General features: G+C 40.7%; 1 protein-coding gene across 4 annotated transcripts in view; it reads right to left on the bottom strand.

Annotated features, from left to right (window-relative positions):
• The window catches only part of LOC144818378 (tight junction protein 2-like), a 438,051-nt gene that overhangs the window by 26,065 nt on the left and 391,089 nt on the right, over window positions 1-20,897 (bottom strand). For all 4 annotated transcript variants that reach the window (XM_078675742.1, XM_078675743.1, XM_078675740.1 and 1 more), the window contains 6 exons: window positions 20,676-20,755; window positions 19,168-19,378; window positions 18,608-18,708; window positions 13,237-13,449; window positions 12,140-12,250; window positions 5,775-6,113 (listed from right to left, as the gene is read on the bottom strand). In XM_078675742.1, the coding sequence (XP_078531868.1) occupies window positions 5,775-6,113; window positions 12,140-12,250; window positions 13,237-13,449; window positions 18,608-18,708; window positions 19,168-19,378; window positions 20,676-20,755 (1,055 nt within the window). The remainder of the gene's footprint in view (window positions 1-5,774; window positions 6,114-12,139; window positions 12,251-13,236; window positions 13,450-18,607; window positions 18,709-19,167; window positions 19,379-20,675; window positions 20,756-20,897) is intronic.

Below are 20,897 nucleotides of genomic sequence, written 5' to 3'. Positions count from 1 at the left end.
CAACTTGTAAAGTTATGAGTGTGGAGTCTCTCCTCTCAGGCGGAATCTTTGCACTGCAGCGCTCAGTATGGAAATTCCACTACGAGTGCAGAGACCCCGCACTTGTAACTTTACAAGTCATAAGTCCCATTGTGAATCGGAACTACATTTGCCATATTCAAGACACTGCATTATAGCAAGTCCCCAGACCACAGACTTAAAGGCAAAATGTCAAGTCAAGTCAAAGTTATGTTTATTATGACCATAGTCTTTAAACAAGAGCAAGGCAAAATGTAATTGGACAGAGAAAAAGGGAAGGTTAGTGTATTAGTATCAACACCTGAAATGGAATTCACACCTTTCTAGAGTTTTATCTCGTCTATGTTTAGAGAGGGGCCACTAAAGGGGTCTGGGAATCTGCATTTTTCCCTCAATAAGAAGTTAAGAATTCAAACGTAACTGGGATGGGTGTTTTTAAGGCTAGGAAGACTATCAGTAACGTTGTAATAGATCTATTGTGGATTATATTTCTCCTCCCTGCTAGTGAATTAACCATAGGTGAACATCCTGCTGCATCAATGTATCATTAGTGAGGTCCTTAGTTTGGATTAAATTATGTCATAAGCCCTGCCACAACTGATTTCTGAATTGAAATCTACCACTCTCTGGGAGAATAAAAATCATTGACTTGTGGCCTTACAAATCGTGGCTCTGGATCAGCAAACAGATCAATCTCTCAAAACAAAATGAACTCCGTTGTAGGTTACTAAAAATGGCAGGCAGTAATTTAAGTTCCGCTAAATGGTAAAACTTAAATGAAAAAGTCTTACAAAGCCTCATCATAAGATTGCAGTGCTAAGTCTACATGCATCCGATTCAGACAAAGCTTTTACCCTGGCTGGAGATATTTCACCACATGAGAAACCTTCCCAAAAAAGTTATCTGCCGATTTATCTGTGGGCGGAAGAACTTTTTTTTGTCTTGTTCTCGCTTACAAGTATTTCTAGCAATTGTGGTGATTGTGTCTATATGCTTGCTTTCCAAAAATGTAAACCACATAAACTTGAGGTATGAACAAGATTATATCTCTGTTCTACTGACAGCTTATCTCTGTCCATGGTTACTTCCAGACCTCTTCTACAGCCGATACTACTCTCTTTCTCCCAAATGTGTACTTTTAACATTTCCACTGATCTGATGACATTCAGAACTGACTATTTAACAAAACCTCAAAAATTTAAATATCATGGCTTTCCACATGAAAAAAGAACTGATCACGATTCAAAGGTACAAGATGATGGGTGGAAGAGAAGATATGCGTGCCTTTTTTGACAGTGAGTAAATAGATCGGGTATAGCTATGTACATCATCATGCATGTTCTGGAAACCTTGCTTGCATCCATTGTAGCAGATATATTTTCTACCAATTCTTGGCTTAATTGGTACAACTGGTAAGGAGGAGAAGGGAAAGTGGGCAGAAACTGAAAGCAGGGCTTTGTCATTTGATCATAAGTAAGAAATGGTTGTATCTACTGCCATTTCCACAAAAAAACATACTGGCCGAACTGGCCTACCACAGATGACTGATGCTATCCAGAGACTTTAAAGGAGTCTGGTGGGTCCTTGGCCCAGACTGGTAGGTCCTGGTAGGTCCTACAATATTAGCAAGGCCTTTAGAATCTACATCCTCAATTGCATCCAGAAGAGAAGCATTCCAATGCCCATGGAGCTGTTTTTGGATGCCAGAGTTGCAATGAGAGTGGTGGAAGAATGTCATCAGTTCTATATATAGCGTACATGGTGCTGGTGGGAGGGGTGCATTGCTGCAGCGTGACAGGAGAAGGACGGGTTGAAGATTGTGAAGGGATATAGTTAACACTCTAATGTAACATAAGTGAGCAGGAGCCATTGATGCAGAAGTCAACTGACAATGTTTATCTCGAGGATATTCGAAGCACCTCTGTAATAGGTGAAATCAGTTCTATGCAGAAATTTAGAGGTCAAAACACGGATACAGAAAACTTACTTTTTTAATGATTATTAATGATTTTTTTTGTTTATGGTTTGCATTTGTCCAACCGAAATACAACAAAAACAATGATTGATGTCTTTTACGCAATGTTTTTGATTCAAATGCTTTTTCAGCAGTAACACTGCCACCAGAGAAAAAAATACAATAAAAAAGATAAGAAATATGCATCACCAGGAGATTTATCTCGCTATGGAAAGTCCCTGCCATACCTTTGGATTCGGCTGGAAAGTTCAGAAGCTAAGTATAGTTTTTATATATCTTTCATGCCTATGTTCATTGCAGAACGAATAAAGGACTCTGCTTTTCCAGTCAATCGACGCTTTGGCTTTCTCTGGCTGTATATGTTGAAGGGTCATGGTGTAGTCCAGGAACTGTGTACAGATGGAACTAGGATTCATTGCATAAACTTGTGCTGACTGGACCCAACGAAACAGCAAATATTTTGAAAATAATACTGCAATCATAGGTATGTTATTATCACGTTGGTCTATTAGCCAAATTCCTAAGATCCTATTTCCAATACCATAAAAAACTTACATTTAAGGGTGGTTTGTAGAAGGCAGCACTAATAGGCAGAATGACAATATCAGAGTGTGTCTGTGAACCTGTAGTGCTTCAAAATCCTTGTTAGAATTGGGGGGTCTCTGGTTGGCACAGGTAGGTACTTGTGACAAGCAGGGACCCTCTCCTCTAGTCAGGGCAAGGGAATTACCCTCTTAAGCATTGGTGACCACATACAGTAACCCAGTGACAACACTACAAATGGACACCTCACAGGTTTTATATAAAAAATAAGTTTGACTTTATATAGAGTTACCATAAGACCAATAAACGACAAAAAGAATCCACATTACTATCAAATTTCAAGAGTTCAGGTTTAAAAAGCTTAGTTCAAGGTTCTGTGCGAGTCGGTAGCCTTGTCCGGCTACAGCGATGCAGACACAGAGTCTGACAAATCCAGCAGATCGAGGCGGTCAAATGTCGACAGACTCAGTCACAGTACCTTTTCCTTGAGGCGGCCATGGATGTGCGAGCCGGTTCCGGGGTTCGTCGCAGTGTAGAAAAAGAAAGCGTTGCAGGCCACGGTGTCCTTCCAGTCGTGCTGCAGGCTAAGGCTCGTTGACGGCGTCGGTGAGATCAGAGCTTGCGTTGTTCGAGGCAGACGTTCATCGTTGCAGTGCTTTCAGCTTTACGGTGCGGTGACATAGCCGGAGTTCGGGAGCAGGCGTCAATCAGTCCGGACAGCGGTGCGAGTCGAGCGGTGCATCGCGAAGCGTGCGAGGCGGTGCCCAACTCCCGATGCGGTCACAGGACTCGAAGTCAGCAGCAGTGACACGTTGGTCAGACCAGTTCGAGCCGGTGTAGCGAGGCGTTGCACTTCGCGGTGTCCTTCCAGTCGCGGTGCAGGCTACGGCTCGTCACAGTACCTTTTCCTTGAGTCGGCCGGCACGGATGTGTGAGCCGGTTCCGGGGTACATCGCGGTGTAGAAAAAGAAAGCGCTGCAGGTCACGGTGTCCTTCCAGTCGTCGTGCAGGCTACGGCTCGTTGATCGGCATCGGTGAGCTCAGAGCTTGCGTTGTTCGAGGCGGACGTTGCTCGTTGCGGTGCTTCCAGCTTTATGGTGCACCGACAGAGCCGGAGTTCGGGAGCTGGCGTCGATCAGTCCGGACAGCGGTGTGAGTCGGGCGGTGCATCGCGAAGCGTGCGAGGTGGTGTCCAACTCCAGTGCGGTCACAGGACTCGAAGTCAGCAGCAGTGAAGCGTCGGTCAGACCAGTTTGAGTCGGTGTAGCGAGGCATTGCACGTCGTGGTGTCCTTCCAGTTGCGGTGCAGGCTATGGCTCGTTGACGGCATCGGGACGGAGTCGGTGAGCGCAGAGCTTGCGTTGTTCGAGGCGGACGTTGCTCAATGCGTTGCCTACAGGACACCAGGCCGGTCGTGAGAGTCGGTCACAGCTCCCTGCCTCTGTAGCCACTGGAACAGCAGCAATTCACAAAGGCTGGTGAAGTCCACTGGTCCTGGGACTTCGGTCAGGGGGCAAGCTCTCTTCCAAGCCCTTGGAGATCTTTGCACAAGTTGGAAATTAAAGGTAAAGTCCACAAAGTCCTTTCTCCTCTCTTTGGCAGTCAGGCAACCACTGCAGGCCAATCCCCCAATCAGCACTTCAGCTTGGGAATAGTCTCTCCTCAGTTTCTTCAGGTTCCTTCTCCTCAGCAGAGGTTTTGTCTTGTCAGTTCCAGGAGTCATCTAATTTCTTGGGATCATGGTCCCAATATTTATACCCCAAAATCCTTTGTTCTCTGAGGGGGGAGGGGCCTGTGCCCAGTCCAAACCAGTTCTGAAGCACTCAGTTTACCAGACTTCTCCTTTCCTTTCATAGCGCAGGGCAGGCACATTAGACGCCCCACAGGTGGAGGAGCCAGCATTGTGGAAGGCAAGTACAGTCCTGGAGCACTTTGTTGACAGTCTTTCTTCTCTTCTCTCACTGTGCAGGGCAGACATCAGACGCACAACAGGGGGTGGAGCCAGCACTGTGGGGGCGGGCACAGTCCTATTCAGGTCCCAGGTGCAACTCCACCCTCCCATCTAGACGCAGATCTCTCTATTCATCACTGGGCTGACTCATTCTGTCTCCTGGAACCCCCCAGCCCTGTCACTCAAACTCTAGACGAGGAATTTACAACCTAGCAGAGGCGGGCTCAAATGGTTAGGCAAGCAAATACCTACTTTCTAAAAATGGTATTTGCAAACACAGAATATTAAAATACACTTTACTGAAAGATGTGTTTTATTATTCTGAGTCCAGGCATACTAAACTCGAATTTCTACCATGTTCCCGGAGTCTGCTAGGATTATAAACATGTAACAATCCAGCAGCCCATTCTGGCCTATGGAGAACAGGTAGCCCTGCAATAGTGAAAAACGAAAATGGCTGTAATTCACTATTAGGACACGCCACACACATCAGGGCTTGTCCTACCTTATACTTACAATGCACCCTGCCCTTGGGCCTACCATAGGGGTAACTAATATCAATAAAAGGGAAGGTTTAGGGACTGGAAAGTGGGTGCACTTGCCCAGTCAGCATGACAGTACCAGACTGCACGCAGGCTCTGCAATGGCAGACCTTAGACATGTTTTACAAGGCCGATACTGTGGGTGGCACAACGAGTGCTGCAAGCCCACTAGCAGCATTTGGATTTACATGCCCTGGGCACACTCAGTGCACTGTACTAGGGTCTGACAAGTAAACCAAACATCCAATCATGGAATCACTAACCAATACATACATTAATTTACAGTATGGAGAGCATACGCACTTTAGCACTGATCGGCAGTGGTAAAGTGCCCAGAGTCATAAAATAGCCAACAACAGGTCAGACAAAAAATATAGGAGGAAGGCAAAAAGTTCAGGGATGACCCTGCAAAAAGGGCCAAGTCCAACAATCCTCCACAGTGTAAAGATTTCTGAGGTTCACTAAATCCAACTAGAGATATTTAAAGGAAATTGGGAATCTTTAGGACAGCATGCGTGCATGAAAATGCAGACATCACACCTTTTGTCAATGTTGGTGCTCATGATATTTGAAATGCTTTACAAATACTATGTTCATTAGTAAATCATGCGTGCATGTATGCATCTTGCAGATTAAAGCCTAGCTACAAACTAAAGGAGTGCTAAAAATAGATAACTGAATAAATATTTAGGATTATGTCTACTGATCACAACAACTCTGATCGTATTTTGCAAATGCTTCTCACCCTTGCATTCTGTGCTTCTTGCAGCTCCTGAATCCTCAGCGCCTTTGCCTTGTGGTCCATTTTCTCAAATATTTTAACCTTTCCGAGTACAGATTTTGGAGCATTGCTGTTATCCACTGCTCTCTCTACTGAATCTTCATCCTCCTCTGGTTGGAGGTTAGTTTGAGGTGCAGGCTTCAGTATGGGTCGTCCAGCAACAGACGGCTTCTGAGCAACAGGTGGAGGGCCCACCTTTCCTGATCCTACAGAGGCGTCACTGCTGGCAATACTGGGGCCACTTGGCCTGGATTCAGAACTTCGGACCGATTCAAATGAATCTTCTTTGCTCTGTAGTTTGACCTGTGTACAGAGAGAAATGTGTATTTAAATCAAGACACCACATTTATTACTTTATTAACACTCAGTCTTGCAAAACTGCAACTGCTTGGTGAAAGACAGCATTATATGACTAAGAAATATGGATTAAGCCTACTTTTTCATAATCACACACCACATTCTAGATAGCCTTTTCAGTATCAAACATACCTGTGCTTTGGTACTATTCAGTGCAGTCCAGTTCTGCAAGGACAACGTGCAGTTTTCAACATCAATATTATCACCTCATGCATCTCAACCATTAGCAAAAAGAAATTTAGAGTACACATGTTTACATTGTCCCTTTATTTAGCCAAAAGACATGGGGTTAAGTGAGGAACCTTCTATCCTCCATGATGATAAATTATGATGCAGTGCTTGAAATGAGAAAAACAGAAAGAGAGGAACTTAAATCTTACTAGCTCTTTAAGCGTAGCTTTTTTAAATAAGGTCAAACATATCTTTCTTTGAAAGCACTCAGTAAGGTATCAAGTAGGATCTCTGCTAAACTGCAGGTAAATAAGCAATGATCACTTTGTTTCAGGGACTGTGCATAGTACATCCAGTAAAAGTATATACACAAGGCAGAATAAAGTAAAACCTGAGGACTTCTTGACTAGTTCTCAATTTCTGAAATTTCCTGTAGTATGCAGCAAATCATTCTCTAACTCTAATGGAGTTAACTCTTACAAGTATGTTTTGGTGCCTCATATCCTTCCAGAAGCCAATTAGCCTCTTCTCTTTCCTTAACACTGCATCATCTCAGCCTCTGCTCAGTCTTCCATCCACCTCTTCCACTCTCAAATCAGGAAAACTGCTAGTAGACTCCCGATTTATAACAAAATTGTATAGATTTTTAGGTTTTTTTTCAATTCAATTGAAACTTTATTGCGGCTAGATATAGCCATAAAAGCACATTCACATAAAAGCAATTAATATTACCAATCCAAGGTCAAAAATAAGCAATTCATAGTAAACATGGCATTTGGGCAAAATAAGAAAAATACCATTTGATACAATCGTCATTATGGGAATTCATAATTCTAAAATCCATTATAAAAATATAATTTACAATACATATTTCATACAAATTTAAAACTCTAAACACTTTAAAACTCCATATAAAGCCATCCATATCACTCAGATCCCTGTATGCATCCCACCAGAACACCCTCCTCAGCCGATGCATATATATACTTCTAATGTGTGTCCAGGTACTCTGCATGTAAATAGTTACCACACTAGTCATTGGCTATAGGTGGTTCCGATTTTAGAAGAGGGAAACATGGATCAAAGTTTCTTCCTCGGTCTGACACCCCGGGCAAAGGTAGGAACAACCTCCTGCCCACTTGTTGGTGATTGCGAATAGCGGGAGGGTTCCATATCTAAACTGCAGGAACAGTTTCTTTGCTAGGGTCGAATGAACAATGTCCAAAGCCCTCTCAAATTCATAGTGGCACTTAAAATCAAGGAATCTATGCGTTTGGCTCGAGGGGTTGGCTAACTGGAATATTTGTGTTAATTTGTGCTCTTTTAATGCATTTGCCAGAAATTTCTTGGAAATGGCTGGGCAGAATGTTTCAGGATCTGTCCATAGTTTTTCCATGCCAATGGTCCTAAATGAGTGTTTTACATAAGAAAACCAGGGTTTTTAGTTTACGGAGTTTTATATAGTGCAAACTTGACCCGAAGGTATTGGGTATACGAGCGCTTTACATAGCACCAGTTGCGTTACATGATGTTCACATTCATTTTTTTTAGGCACGGGGAGATTACGTAATTTTCCCCAAATCGCAGGATGTTCAGCATCATTGTCCAGACTCGAACCCGGTTCCCCAGATTCGAGATCGACCGCCCTAGCCATTAGGCCGACTCCTCTTCCCAGAGATGAAGTGTGATTGTGTTGGCCAGCATTGACTTAAGTCGGGCTGAAGCCTAGCGCTGTGTGCACCTGCCTAACAAGAGGCTTTAAGGCAGGAAGCCAAGTGTTAACAGACTGAAGGCCTTGTGAGCTAGAGAAGAGGACCACAGCTCATCTGTGTATGAGAAATATCTTAGGGAAGAACCATCTTCTAGGTTTCCACTCCAGCTTTACAGGTATTCATCAAGCATGCAGTTACTGCTTTAGACAAAGTTAGTGCTTCTCCCCTGGAGTGAACCTTGGTCTGAGAAGTATTTTTGCTTGACCTCCTGAACTAATGGCAAAGACATCTAGACAAATTAATCTTTATAGTCCTGCGGGCTACACAGTGCAGCCATATACTCAGTATGTAATTTGTAAAATTAAAGAAAAAAGAAAAAAATGAGTAAGTGCAGATGCCCCCAAATGTTCTTACAAAGTACAGTTTCAGCCATCACTTGCCCAGGGCCACATTATTTCTGTTAACTTACTCTGAGAGCATCCGTACCTCAACAAATCATTGCCTGCCACCAGAGACTGCAACTCACACAATGACTTCCTCCACTCATCAATTGTTAACTGCCCTCCAACCAGTTACCAAGCAAAATTCCTATCCCCCTTTTCATTCGCATCTGCACTCTGCAGGGTGAACGGGACATCTGCAGCAGGAGCATTAACTCTGAGCGGTGTCTCCAGAGATCTGCATTTTGTTGCAGGTGACTCAGGTCACATACTATATCATTGCTTTGACTAATGCGAGTTTAAAACATATTTGCACTCCCGTCCGTTGCACAAACATTTCCTGCTCTCCCACTACACTTGGTATCAATGGCTGAATTGGCATGTCGCACCGACGTGCACAATCTCAAGCATACCTCCCCTTGTGTAATGCACACAATAATCGTTCAGAGAAAATTACGTGTTCTTTCAGCAATCTTAGATTGAAAGTGATGCGAGCAGTATCTAGTCAAATAATTAATAGCTGGATACTTCATTAACATTATTGAGCTCACAATCAAATGGCAGGCCTATTGAAATCTTAAGGTGACAGATCAGACCACAAACCTGTTTGTGTTAATATCTTTATTGTTATTCAAAGACCTTCGTTAAAAGCATAAGCAGTAATATATTTCCAATTCCACATGCTTTTTCCAAGGACAGCAATTTAATAAATGCTCATGTGAAACCTTGTGGTCTTAAGTAGCAGTAACAACAGACTCACTTACCAATATCAGCAAGTATGCAAAATTAACCCACAAATGAAATATGTAAAGGCACTAATGGCCAAATGCACTATTTCTCTTTTAAATTCCTTTTTATGACTCAGAGAATGCCTGCCTTTGTATGGTCAGCAGTATGCTTCATGCAACGGAGTCGAAACACAGTTTTGGGAAAATATATTGATAGCTGTCTTGCAATTTAAATGGGAATAAACCATTTGGATTGGTACACAACAGATATATAGACTTGTATTGCAGCTCTTACTATCTATGCGTCACAAAACTCTTTCACAGCCTACAACAGCACGTACATTCAGTACACCTAGACTCAATTTGCTAACTATGGTAAAATACAGTACCCGATTTAAAAATTGAGAACCTTGCTCATCTTGAGGTTACATGCAAAGACACTTTAATCCTTATGGTTATCCCAGAAGTAAGTACTCTTAGTGCATTTATGTTATGTTAAAAAGCCAGGTTTTCAGCAGTCTCCTGAATAGATAGGGAGGGAGCTGATATGAGATTGAGTTGAAGGAGATTCCAGGCTGTCGCAGCTCTAACCACAAAGCTATTGCCACCCCATTTAGATTTTTTAAATCTGATAGTATTAGCTCTGAAATAACCTGCTGATCTTAAATTCCTTGAGGGAGTGTACCATGATATGGCTTCCTTGAGAAACCAGGGTCCTGAATCATGGCAAGCCTTATAGGTCAGGCAACGGGCTTTAAATTTTACCCTGTTTCTGACTCAACCAATGGAGATCCTTGAGAGCAGTGGAAAACTAATGATGCCTAGGTACGTCCAGAAGGAGCCTGGCCGCCCAATTCTGAAGCACCTGCAACTTATTTAGATATTGAGCTTGAAGGTTGATGCAGAGGCCGTTACAATAATCAATTTTAGATAAAACAAGAGTAGAAATGACTTACTTCCTGACTGACAGACAAAAATATTAAGATTTTTTTTAGTATTCTTAGGATGTTATATGAGGAAGATAGCACTGCGTTAATTTGGTTTCCCAAGAGTAAGTGGTCATCAGTCATGACTCCCAAACTCTTTGCTTTCCTGGTGGGTGCAGGAAGGGGGCCCATCTCCCTGGGCAAACACTGGGCAGACCAAAGGCTAGGGTTTGTTGCAGAGTAAGATCACCTCAGTCTCCCAGCATTAAGCTTAAGATGGTGTCCGTTCATCCAACCATTGATGCCTTTCATGCAGTCATGTATGCGGGCACCAGTGTTATTGGCATCCTGGGAGGCTGATAATATAATTTGCATATTGTTGGCATATGAGGTATGGGAACACCCGAAGGATTCAACCAGGGGGGCTAGGTCTGACGTATAAGTTAAAAAGAGTCGGGCTGAGCGAGGACCCCTGTGCACTGCAGGGCAGGCGAAATGCGCTTGAAGAGAAGGCATCTAAATTAATTGTGTTTTCCCTGTTTGGTAGGAAGGATGAAATTAATTTCAGGGCAAGATTTTTTATGCCATTTGCTTCCAGACAGTGTATCAGGCTGGAATGATCAACCGTGGCAAACGCCGCGGAGAAGTCCAGCAGGATAAGGGCTGCTGATCCCCCATTGTCTAAAATGAATTTGAGTTCATTGGTTGCCTTAATCAGAGCAGTCTCTGTACTATGTTCGGATCTGAATCCAAACTGAGTGGGATCCAAGCAGGTGGAATCCTTGATGAACTGATTTAGTTGCATGTTCATACCTTCTCTACAATGTTCGCTGGGAAAGGGAGCCTAGAAATGGGTCTGTAATTGGCTAGGTCCTCGGGCTCCAAGTTAGCTTTTTTCAGTAGAAGCAGGATGGAGGCTTGTTTCCATTGAGAAGGAAACAAACCAGTTCTAAACATATTATTAAATATGTCTGAAAGATGAGTAGCAATGATGTCAGAGACTAGCTTTATAATTTAAGGTGCACATGGGTCATCTGTAGAGCCTGACTTGGTAGTTAAGATAAGGTATTTTGTAAATGCAGAGGATAAAGGTGAAAAACACTCAAAGCTTTAACTAGACAAATCCATGTCGAAAGCGGAGTCCACTTTGTCTTGACCAGTGACTGACAAAGAGTTAATCATGGGGAGCAAAGGAGTAATAAATTGAGTTGACTTTACCCCTGAGGTGTGAAGCAATGACATCGCAGAAGGACTGATTGACCCAGTCTCTTTTTTGTTCAGGTTGTTTGGTTAATTTATAAATAACTTGATAAAGTTCTCTGGCTGAGTTTTTAGAGGATTCAATTTGGGAGGAGAAATAAGCTGCTTTTTCTGTGACTAATAGAGCTTTATATTTGGTTAAAGAGTGTTTGTAAATTTCTCTCTCGTATAGATCATATTTGGCTCTCCATTGCCTCTCTGGACGCCTACAACCTTGTTTTGCTATTCCGAGAGCCTCTGTGAACCAAGGGGCGGATGGTCGAGTTCTGCTAGGGCCACCTCTATTCATTGGAGCAAGTTGGGAGAAGGCATCGTGAGTCAGGAGGAGTAAGTCTCCGTTGCAAGTTCGGGATTATCCTCCACAGAGGGACTAGAACTAACAAGAAGTTGCTCAAGTTGAGCTTGGTCAACTTTTGCCCAAGATCTGTCCTGGGAAGATTTAAGTCTCTTATTAGGGGCTATATGGAAGCGGGACAGTTGATCTTAAAGAAGAATGCTGAGTGATCAGACCAAATCAGAAGGAGGACTTCAAGATTGGAGATATCTTTATTATTTGAAAACCGCGCATCCAGAGTATGGCCCCCAAGATAAGTTGGATTCGATCTGAGAAGTTTGAGATCACAATCATCCATAGCTTCTATTAATGATGCACTTAAATGCAACCGAGGTAGAGTTTCTTACAGCAATCAACACGTTCATTTTTTTGTGAACAGACACTTAGGGAACCCCACTCACCTTTGGTGGCTCTGGCTTGAAAGATGGTGGTGGACTGGGATCTCGAAGTACTTCTCTGCTGCCTGCCCTCCTCATCTGAGCTTTTGGTTCTGGGCTGGGTTTCCGTAAGGACTATTTAAAAACACGATGCCGACAATTACATGAAAAGTTCCCAGTCTTTAAAAGGTGTTTTCAATTTATATTCAGATCATAGCTGGCACAGTGTGATGCTGGGCATTTTATACTGAGTTTGCTTTAGTGCCACCACATGAAAGAAGTGACAAACATCAACTTCAGGTCCTTGATTTACTTATTTAATAGAAAGTTGTTTTATATAGCACACCCTTAACCCATTTGGGATTCAGAGTGAAGTACATTCAGCTCACGGCACATACAGCGAGTGAAAAAACTCAAACTAGCATTTCTCTATTTAATTGTGTTTCGAAAGTTGAATCGGTCAACAGTGCATCAATTTCAGTTTTAAGTTTGTTCAATTTCAAAATCCTATATGCAGAAAACACATAGGGAAATACTATATAGTCTGCAAATAGCATTATGTGTGTAAATTTTTAAGCACATTCTGTTCCTCTTAGTCTCACAGACGTATATTGTTATTTTGCATCATAACATCTAGGATGTAATTCTGGTTGCGCCATAGTTAACCAGCATCTCTACAGTGCACATCTAGAAGGATATATTTAGAAACCTAGCTAATAAAATATAAGCTGTTGGTACCGAGGCAATTTTAAATCCTTTATTCTGGTTTTCTTTTATCAACTATTAACTAACAAATTCTGGATGAGTAACTAACACATTCTGTGTACTTTTATAGTACCTACTGTAAAAATCAGGCTTTTTAAATGCACACTAATTCCCTCCGAGAGGAATTAGTCTTTGCATCGTAACCAATAAAACAGGATGACAAAAACAGGTTTATTTGAAGTCATTAGTGATTCTTTTTAAGACAATTAACGAACACTTCCTAATTCAATCTTTTCCTCTGCCACTAACTGAAATGTCTGATTCCTCACCTCCTTAGACAAAATAGTATTTAAAACAATTGAAAAAAGTGATCTTTAATTTTTTCTTTCACTTAGCTCAAGTTTGAGATTTCTCACCTCCTCAGATCGAACAGGCTCAGATGAGCGGCTAATGGCTGAAAGTGGTAGTGGGTCATCCACTAACTCATCCAGTTCATTGTCTGTGTAGGCGCCCCCTTCACCATCTGTGTCCTCAAAGTCGCTCACTAACCGGCTGTCGCAGCTTAGGTAGTCCGCACCCATCGCTGTCAGGTAAGACATACGATCGTCCTCTTCATCCATTCCATCAGCCTATAGAAAAAGTATTTTTGCAAAGAGACAAAAATAAAACATAAGCAAATGAGTACTATACTTACATCATTCATAATCCAATCACTATGAAGAATCGTCAAAGCAAAAATATTAAATATGATGCATGCCCACAGTCTGAAAGTGTGATAACACCATCCAAACGTCAGAACTCCACTTTTCAAATGAACAGAAAATAACAAGTGCTCTAAAACCACGTTATTATCTATGCTGGTGGGAATAGTATTTGTGTGGTCATAAATCCACTTACACAGCCTCCAATTGCAGCAGCTTCAATCACTCAGTTCATGAATGCAGTCCACGGGAGAGACTAACAACCAGGCTAACAACAAAGTAACAAGTAAAACTGTAATTATAATACCTAGAATACACTGAAATTAAATTCTGAAAAACAGGTGTGTGTTCAAAACTTACATTCTGATGTTACGGTATCTTAACAAGCAGTTAGGGCTTCTATTACACAGAGACCGGCTATTTACCAGGGATGAGAAAAGCTGTTTTTTCCAAATACATTTTGATAATTTCAGCAACAAAAATTGCTAAACGGACATGGATTTTAGAAATAGTTATGGACCGCAAAACATAGAAATTTTTTCAAATCGAATGTAATCAAATATTTACTTTAATGTTGCAACAGGGGAGAATCTATAAACTGATTCTTATTGGCAAACGTTGATGACTTTGTAGGTGTTTAATGCCTTACGGGTAGCAGCAATTAGGGAAGCATATGAAATTAAGTTACAGGTACAGCTGTTCTGAAAATAAAGGCCAAAAGTTTAGGTTTCACGAAACTTAAAAAAGAAAATTACTATGATGTGAGCATCTTGATGGTGGTGATTGGAACAGGCTACGTGCTCTACAACGATAAGCCCTCTGCTTTAATAGATAATTATTGTAAGATTAAAGTAGTATCCCTTCTTATGAGACACATATTTAAGGCTTGGATGTATTGCTTACAATGTACAGGGGAAGCAAAATGACTGCATGTAAAGCCTTTCACTTTTAGAAATGCAGGTATTAAGCATTAAAATAAAACTCTTGTGTGGAAATGTTGGATTGTAGCAAGGATCTTAAAAGTTGTTAAAAGTGGTTTAAATATGGGTGGATGTGTTTTGGGAAACTGTAATTTAAGTTTAGGATTTTACATGACCTCTTAGGCTAGAGACAATCGTCCCAGTGTAAAGTAAATTAACAATAGGTGGCATTCAGATAACAGCAGCAGACTAGTAAGCCTTGTTCTGGCAAACATGCCGTTGAAATGCAAGAGACTAATAAATGTACCATTACCAGGGAACAGGAGCAGTGCAGCTAGCTTATGTTTCCAACAGCTATATAATTTATATTGTGTTTTTGAGTGAAAATGCTATTTTAGTTTAAGACTTAGGCACTTGTAGATCATGCTGATTTGCACGAATTTGTGCTTTGTTAGCCAAGTCTACAGGACTCGAGAATAAGAAGTCCTATCTAATGAGATTGCAAGGAACAGACTCAGTTTAAGGAGCAGGGTTTTAGTCATCCTGCAAGTACAAAAGATTTCCGACTTTTGGTGTTTCTTTGACTTAAGGGGTACCTCTGATCCATAAGTCTCTCAATGATGTGGCTTTTAGGAGCCTTAATTATTACAAGAAAGCAAATCATAACACAATGAAAGGATCCTTCAGCATCAACTGTGAAAGGATGGGTAATGAACTTGATAACATGATATATTTATGAGGTGATGTATCACTGACCCAAATGTAGGACTAGGGTGGTTAGCTTTCAAGAAGTTTTATGCAGAATGACAGTGGTTTTGATTTGCCCGTGTTAAGGTATGACCTAACTGTTTTTTTTAGTCTAGAATAAACAAAAAAGAGGCCTTTTAAAATGTTGCAAATAACATATAAGGGGTGCAAGTATATTTTAGATTCTTGTATTACTATTTTTAAAATTGTGTGTCATAATTTATCATTTTGTACAATGCACTGTTAAAACAAACCTTAGGCAGCAAACTCTCACCTGTGAACTTATGGAAATTCAGGCTCGCAAGAGTAGTAGAAGCAATCTTACTAACTAGATCTCCTAAAGAAGCGACCTAATCACTAGCATGTGTGAACCCACTTACTTTCTCTTTCAGGTCATTGGACTCCTAGCTATCAATTAATGTCCAAGTGGACAAACTAGCAAGATCAAGCTTCGTTACTATAAAAACTGTGTGACGCATCTTCCCCCACCCGGGATTTCCACACAAGGTCCAGGCTACTTTCTCTCTTTTTTTGTCTAAACTCATTTACGGCAGTAGCCTTTACCACAGATCATCTTTAACAATTGCGAGAAGACTACAACGGAGTCAAAACTCTGCTGCCAAACTACTCCTACATATAAAGCAACAAGCTCACATCTCCCCTGCCTTGAAGGCCTTATATTGGTTACTGGCTGCTAGAAGTTCCACATTCAAGCTGCTCTGTATCACCCACAAAGCCATACATGGAACAGGATCGCTCTTCGCCAGGAATAAAATCACCAAATACATTCAACAAAGGAACCTCTGCTCTAGAATGGTACCTCCCCTCAAATTCCCACCATACAAGAAAAAACACATAGGTGGGACTTCCTTCTCTGTTCAAGCAGACCATTCTATAGAACTCTTTACCCCCAAACATAAGATCCACAGATAATTGCCTTATCTTCAGAAGACTACTCAAGTGTTGGATCTTCCCCACAGATCCATGTGTACATTAGCATTTATTTGGACTATACATGTGTACCTACACATGTGTATTGCTTTGTATAAACGTGTATAATAATCATGTTTACAAATATATAGATATTTGTTAGTTCTGCTTAACAAATGTACATATTACTTATGGTTATATTATTCTATGTTTAACATGTGTATAGGTGACTGCATAAATAAGTAAATCTTTATCATAACTATTTACTATTGAATTACAAAAATAAACCTGTTAAGAACAAATACATTTAAAATACTGCAACACTCGAAAGTCTGAGTTTTTTAAATATGACTTAAATCTACATATTTTATCTTCCTTATACATATACACCTTCCCTGTACTTATGTATCTTTATATTTATTATTTCCCTTCCAATTCCGCATCTTCAATGCACTACCCTATATCTCACCATATACCTCTCTCAATTTTTCATGTACCCCCACTCTCAGACTCATCCCAAACCCCATTCTACTACTATGACCCCCAAAATAACCCTTTGTAGACTCTTCCCTCCTCTACCCCTCCTTACATCATCTCATACCTCCTTTACTATTCAGATCTCCCAAACACGCCATTCGAAACCCTTCCCTCGGACTCTTACCCCCTCCACCTCCCCTTTACTCATCCCAAACCTCCTTCTACTGCTTTTAGCATCAACCAAAAAAAAAAACTTGCTGGACCTTTCCCTCTTCTATCCCTTCACTATCCTTTGAAACAGGTCAACCGCTCAAATTAATTTCATATTTCCTCACTAATCCCGTTTAGTAGCGTAAGGAGTCTATTCCATTCTTACATCAAGACTGGTGTTGGATATAATGGGATAATGGGTGTTCGACGTCACAGGCCCCTGAATAAAGACAACAAGACCATTCCTCACACTTGGGAGCTGCTGGCTACTTGTGAATAAGTCGACACAAAAGTAGAAGGCTGTTGAGGCCATAATGATAACAGCACTGCACTTGTAGCTGTTATGCTGCAATTTTAAATACCACTTACAACGTTTAAGGGTATCAGTCTTTGGCATTATCGTTTTGCAATGCAGCATTCGACAAATGAGCAAAAGAAATGCATGGAATGAATTAATTGTGCACTGTACTATAAACCATAAGGAAACTGCTAACAGGAAACAAAGTATAATACCAGTCTGCAGTTAGGCACATGTGTCTACATAGATAACATACCACACAAGAACTACAAGAACAATCTCAGAGATTTCCTTACAACATGATTCTAATGAAGGCCAGGCATTGATATTAATATAATATGAGAGAGGAAACATGGCAACACCAGATAAAGGCATGACGTACAAAAGTGATCTAACAGTGCACTGTTGAAATTACAGAAACAAAGTTCACATCAGTAAGAGGCTCACCCTGTTTTACCACAAATAGCACCAATTACGCCCATTCTTTCCTTCACCCAATTGCACATTTAATTTAGAAACTTTACTATTAAATTCCCCAAGAGGAATATTTATGGTAATTTAAGCAGCAATGGGTGACACCGCCGTTATGTAGTAAAAACCTTAGGGGCCAGTCAACATTTCAGTCTTTAAATACTAAGGACAGGAGATAAGCAGAAACACAATTACACACAAAAAATGACCCGTAGTGCCCTGGTAGGCACCGTGCAGCTATGACACAGATTTTAATAAGACATGGCGTGGGAAGTGCGGGACAACTATAGAACAATTTCAGTGTTGCAAATGTACCTATGGAAGATGACTCTTTTTAATGTTTAATGTTGTTCTATTGATGATTGTTGTGATACACACTGGGAGCAAGATGTCCTTGGGATTATACGTAAAGACAGAAGTGGGGATAGACGGTCAGCGGTTTGGACACACATGCAATGACCGCATAATATTCATGTTACTATATGGGAAATGTTATGATTTCTAGAGAAAAGACTGTAAGTTGATGGAATATTGCCCTAAAGGGGATCTTGTGATTGTAATATATGCTGACAACCTCAATAAAAAGTTTTTTTTTAAAAATGACCTGTAGGATAAGTACAACCACAAGAGCAGACCTTAGCTTTTCGACATTCTATAAACAGGAACTTAGAAGAGACAAATGACCAAGATATGTCTCATGAGGAGAAGAATGAGTATCAATTGCTTAAATGAATAAGGATGTTTTTACAATATAAAGATGCTATTCCTGTGCAGACCAGTTATCTGTTGGTTTGCCCATATTACTGTTCTGCACAATCTTGGCTTTTACATGACAAGTAGAAAACCGGTCATGAAGCATTAACAGTTCACATATCTTCTTCCACACTCACACAACTGTTTCAAAAAGATAATCTCAATATGAAAATATTAATTCATTAGCAGATATGTAAAGAAGAGATATGTAGACACATTAGTTTAAAAGGCTATTGGTGAATTTGGAATATGCTGGATATATGGTAACATTATAAAATACCTTTCCTTCTGATACCCAGACAGCTTCACTTTGCTGGTCTTTGATTAAATCTTTAAGGCTGCCATACCAAGCTTCATTTGATGAATTCAAATTTACAGTACCTTTGAAAGTAAAAATGTGTATACGTGTTAATTTTGTTTTCTTCCAACAACGGCTTTGCTAGTCATCTGCCAAAAAGAATTCGGTTCAATCTGAGGTGCAACTTAAGCATCCTTTATCACAATGGAATTATAGTCAGTGAATGCATTAGTAAAGCAAATGTCTTCAAACTTCCTCACAGAATACATCAAACCCGATTATGAAAGCACCCTGAGGTCACCAAAGGATTTCACACAGGCTACCAACAAAATCATCAAATTGTAATGGACCATAATCACAACTGACTGGGACAGGTTTAGACCCTAGCAGGCACAATCCTTTGCCATTCTTGAACCATGCAGCAAACTTGAGCAAAATTTCACAATGTAACTAGTTGGCCATGTTATAAATCTCGATTTAATCTCAAAATGATGAATTAATGGCACATTTAAAAAATTAATTATGAATTCACGGCACCCAACCTGTGATGAGATGAGGGTATGTCTTCTTAAGCTTATTTGCCTGATCATACAGCTTTCGTGAGCTCTTGTTGGAGGAAGGACACAGTCTCTGCCTCATGACTTTAATACCAGATTTACTGTCTGGGTTTAATAGGATTACAATAGGGAACCATTGAGTATAGTTGAGCAGATCTACAGCTTTTGGCGTCACATCCAACAGTGCATGTTTATCCTATTGGGAGACAGATAAATAAAAACATCCAGATTAGAAGACAACTAGTGAATGGTGAAGTACATGAGCAGATGACCTGTATAATGTATCAATGGTGGAATCTGTGACCATCAATAAACACCTGAAACCCTTTTTAGTGACGAATTACATTCAATTCCATTTTAGCAAAACAATGCAATATTTTGTAAAGTCGGACTTGAAAGAAAAATTGTTGGATGGCCCACAAGCTGTCCCCTGGGATTTCCCTCCTCACTTAGAGTGCGGGGAAATGCGGTAGTCACAATGTTGGAATCATTGCCTGTTCAACTATCAGGAACATTCATGTAACAGGCACACCACCATTGCCACTTGTGTCCTTGCTGCAGTTACCATAATGTAAACTGTGGCAATCACAGACCCAAAAAGTGCAGAAAACTCCCTTATAAACTGGATGAATATTCAAGTTGCATAAAGGAACATTAGTTACCTTCCTTCTAAAGATTACCTACCTCCTCTCGCCGTTTGGGTTTCTACCTTCTGGAATAACAATAGGAAATGATGAAAAGTTTCCCATCGCAGACCTCTGGTCAAACCTTTTTATATGTAGGTGGTAGTGGCTAGGGGAAGGAAAGGAATACCCACCAAACGAGCAGACAAATTTTAATTTGACCGAACGTGGAATAAGAAATGCAATCGGTCCCAGGTTCCTGTATTCAAATGAACCTTTCCAGAACTGTGCATATCTGAAAACAGCACTTTCCTACCTTGGAGAATGCTTACCTGTCAGTTGTAAACTAGGAAAAAAGGGGGTGAGATTCATTGCTAAAGTTCTAAGGAACGTCACTTCTTGCAAATGACAGAAATCCAGCTGTTAAGAATGGAGTTCTAGCGTTCATGCTGCCTTATCGACATGTAATGGATATATTATGGATCAGTGTTACACCTCCTTGCCCAAACTATCGCAAAGAAACTATCTGAGTCTCACAATGCAATTTACTTTAAAGTATAGGTTTCATTTCTGAGCTTTTGGTTTTAGATGAAATACCACTAACCAAGATCATCGATTGGATGGTGTCTGCTCTTTTTATGATAAAAAGTTAAACAACAACTTATCAATGCAGCAACTAAATGATTAGTCAAATGCAGATTATTGTGTGGCTACTTATGCTCACTCACATTCAGGGACCATATACTGCTGCTCTTATACCTTCCATCTTTGGGGAAACGTGAAGTGTTTAATCTGAGGCACGTTGTGGGTTGCATCAGCTTAATTATGAAACAATGTTTGAGCACTGGACAAGATAGCACGTTACTTTACCTGCTCAATTATCCTCCGAACAGTATTCAAACGCACCACACCACTTGACTTGTCTGAGCCAGCATCCTTGGGTTCTGTTTCTAAAAGGAAATAGTAAAATGTTGTACTACAAAAACCAGCAACTGTATTTTGCTATGTACACCTATCTTTATTTAACATTAAGAGCAAACGGCACAGCCTACATAAAAGGGAGTGAAATGATGTGTGTAACAAACAGTGCAG

Source organism: Lissotriton helveticus, chromosome 2_1 (assembly GCF_964261635.1).
Source record: "Lissotriton helveticus chromosome 2_1, aLisHel1.1, whole genome shotgun sequence".
NCBI classification, from domain to species: Eukaryota; Metazoa; Chordata; class Amphibia; order Caudata; family Salamandridae; genus Lissotriton; species Lissotriton helveticus.
This window is presented reverse-complemented; position numbering and strand designations above follow the sequence as displayed.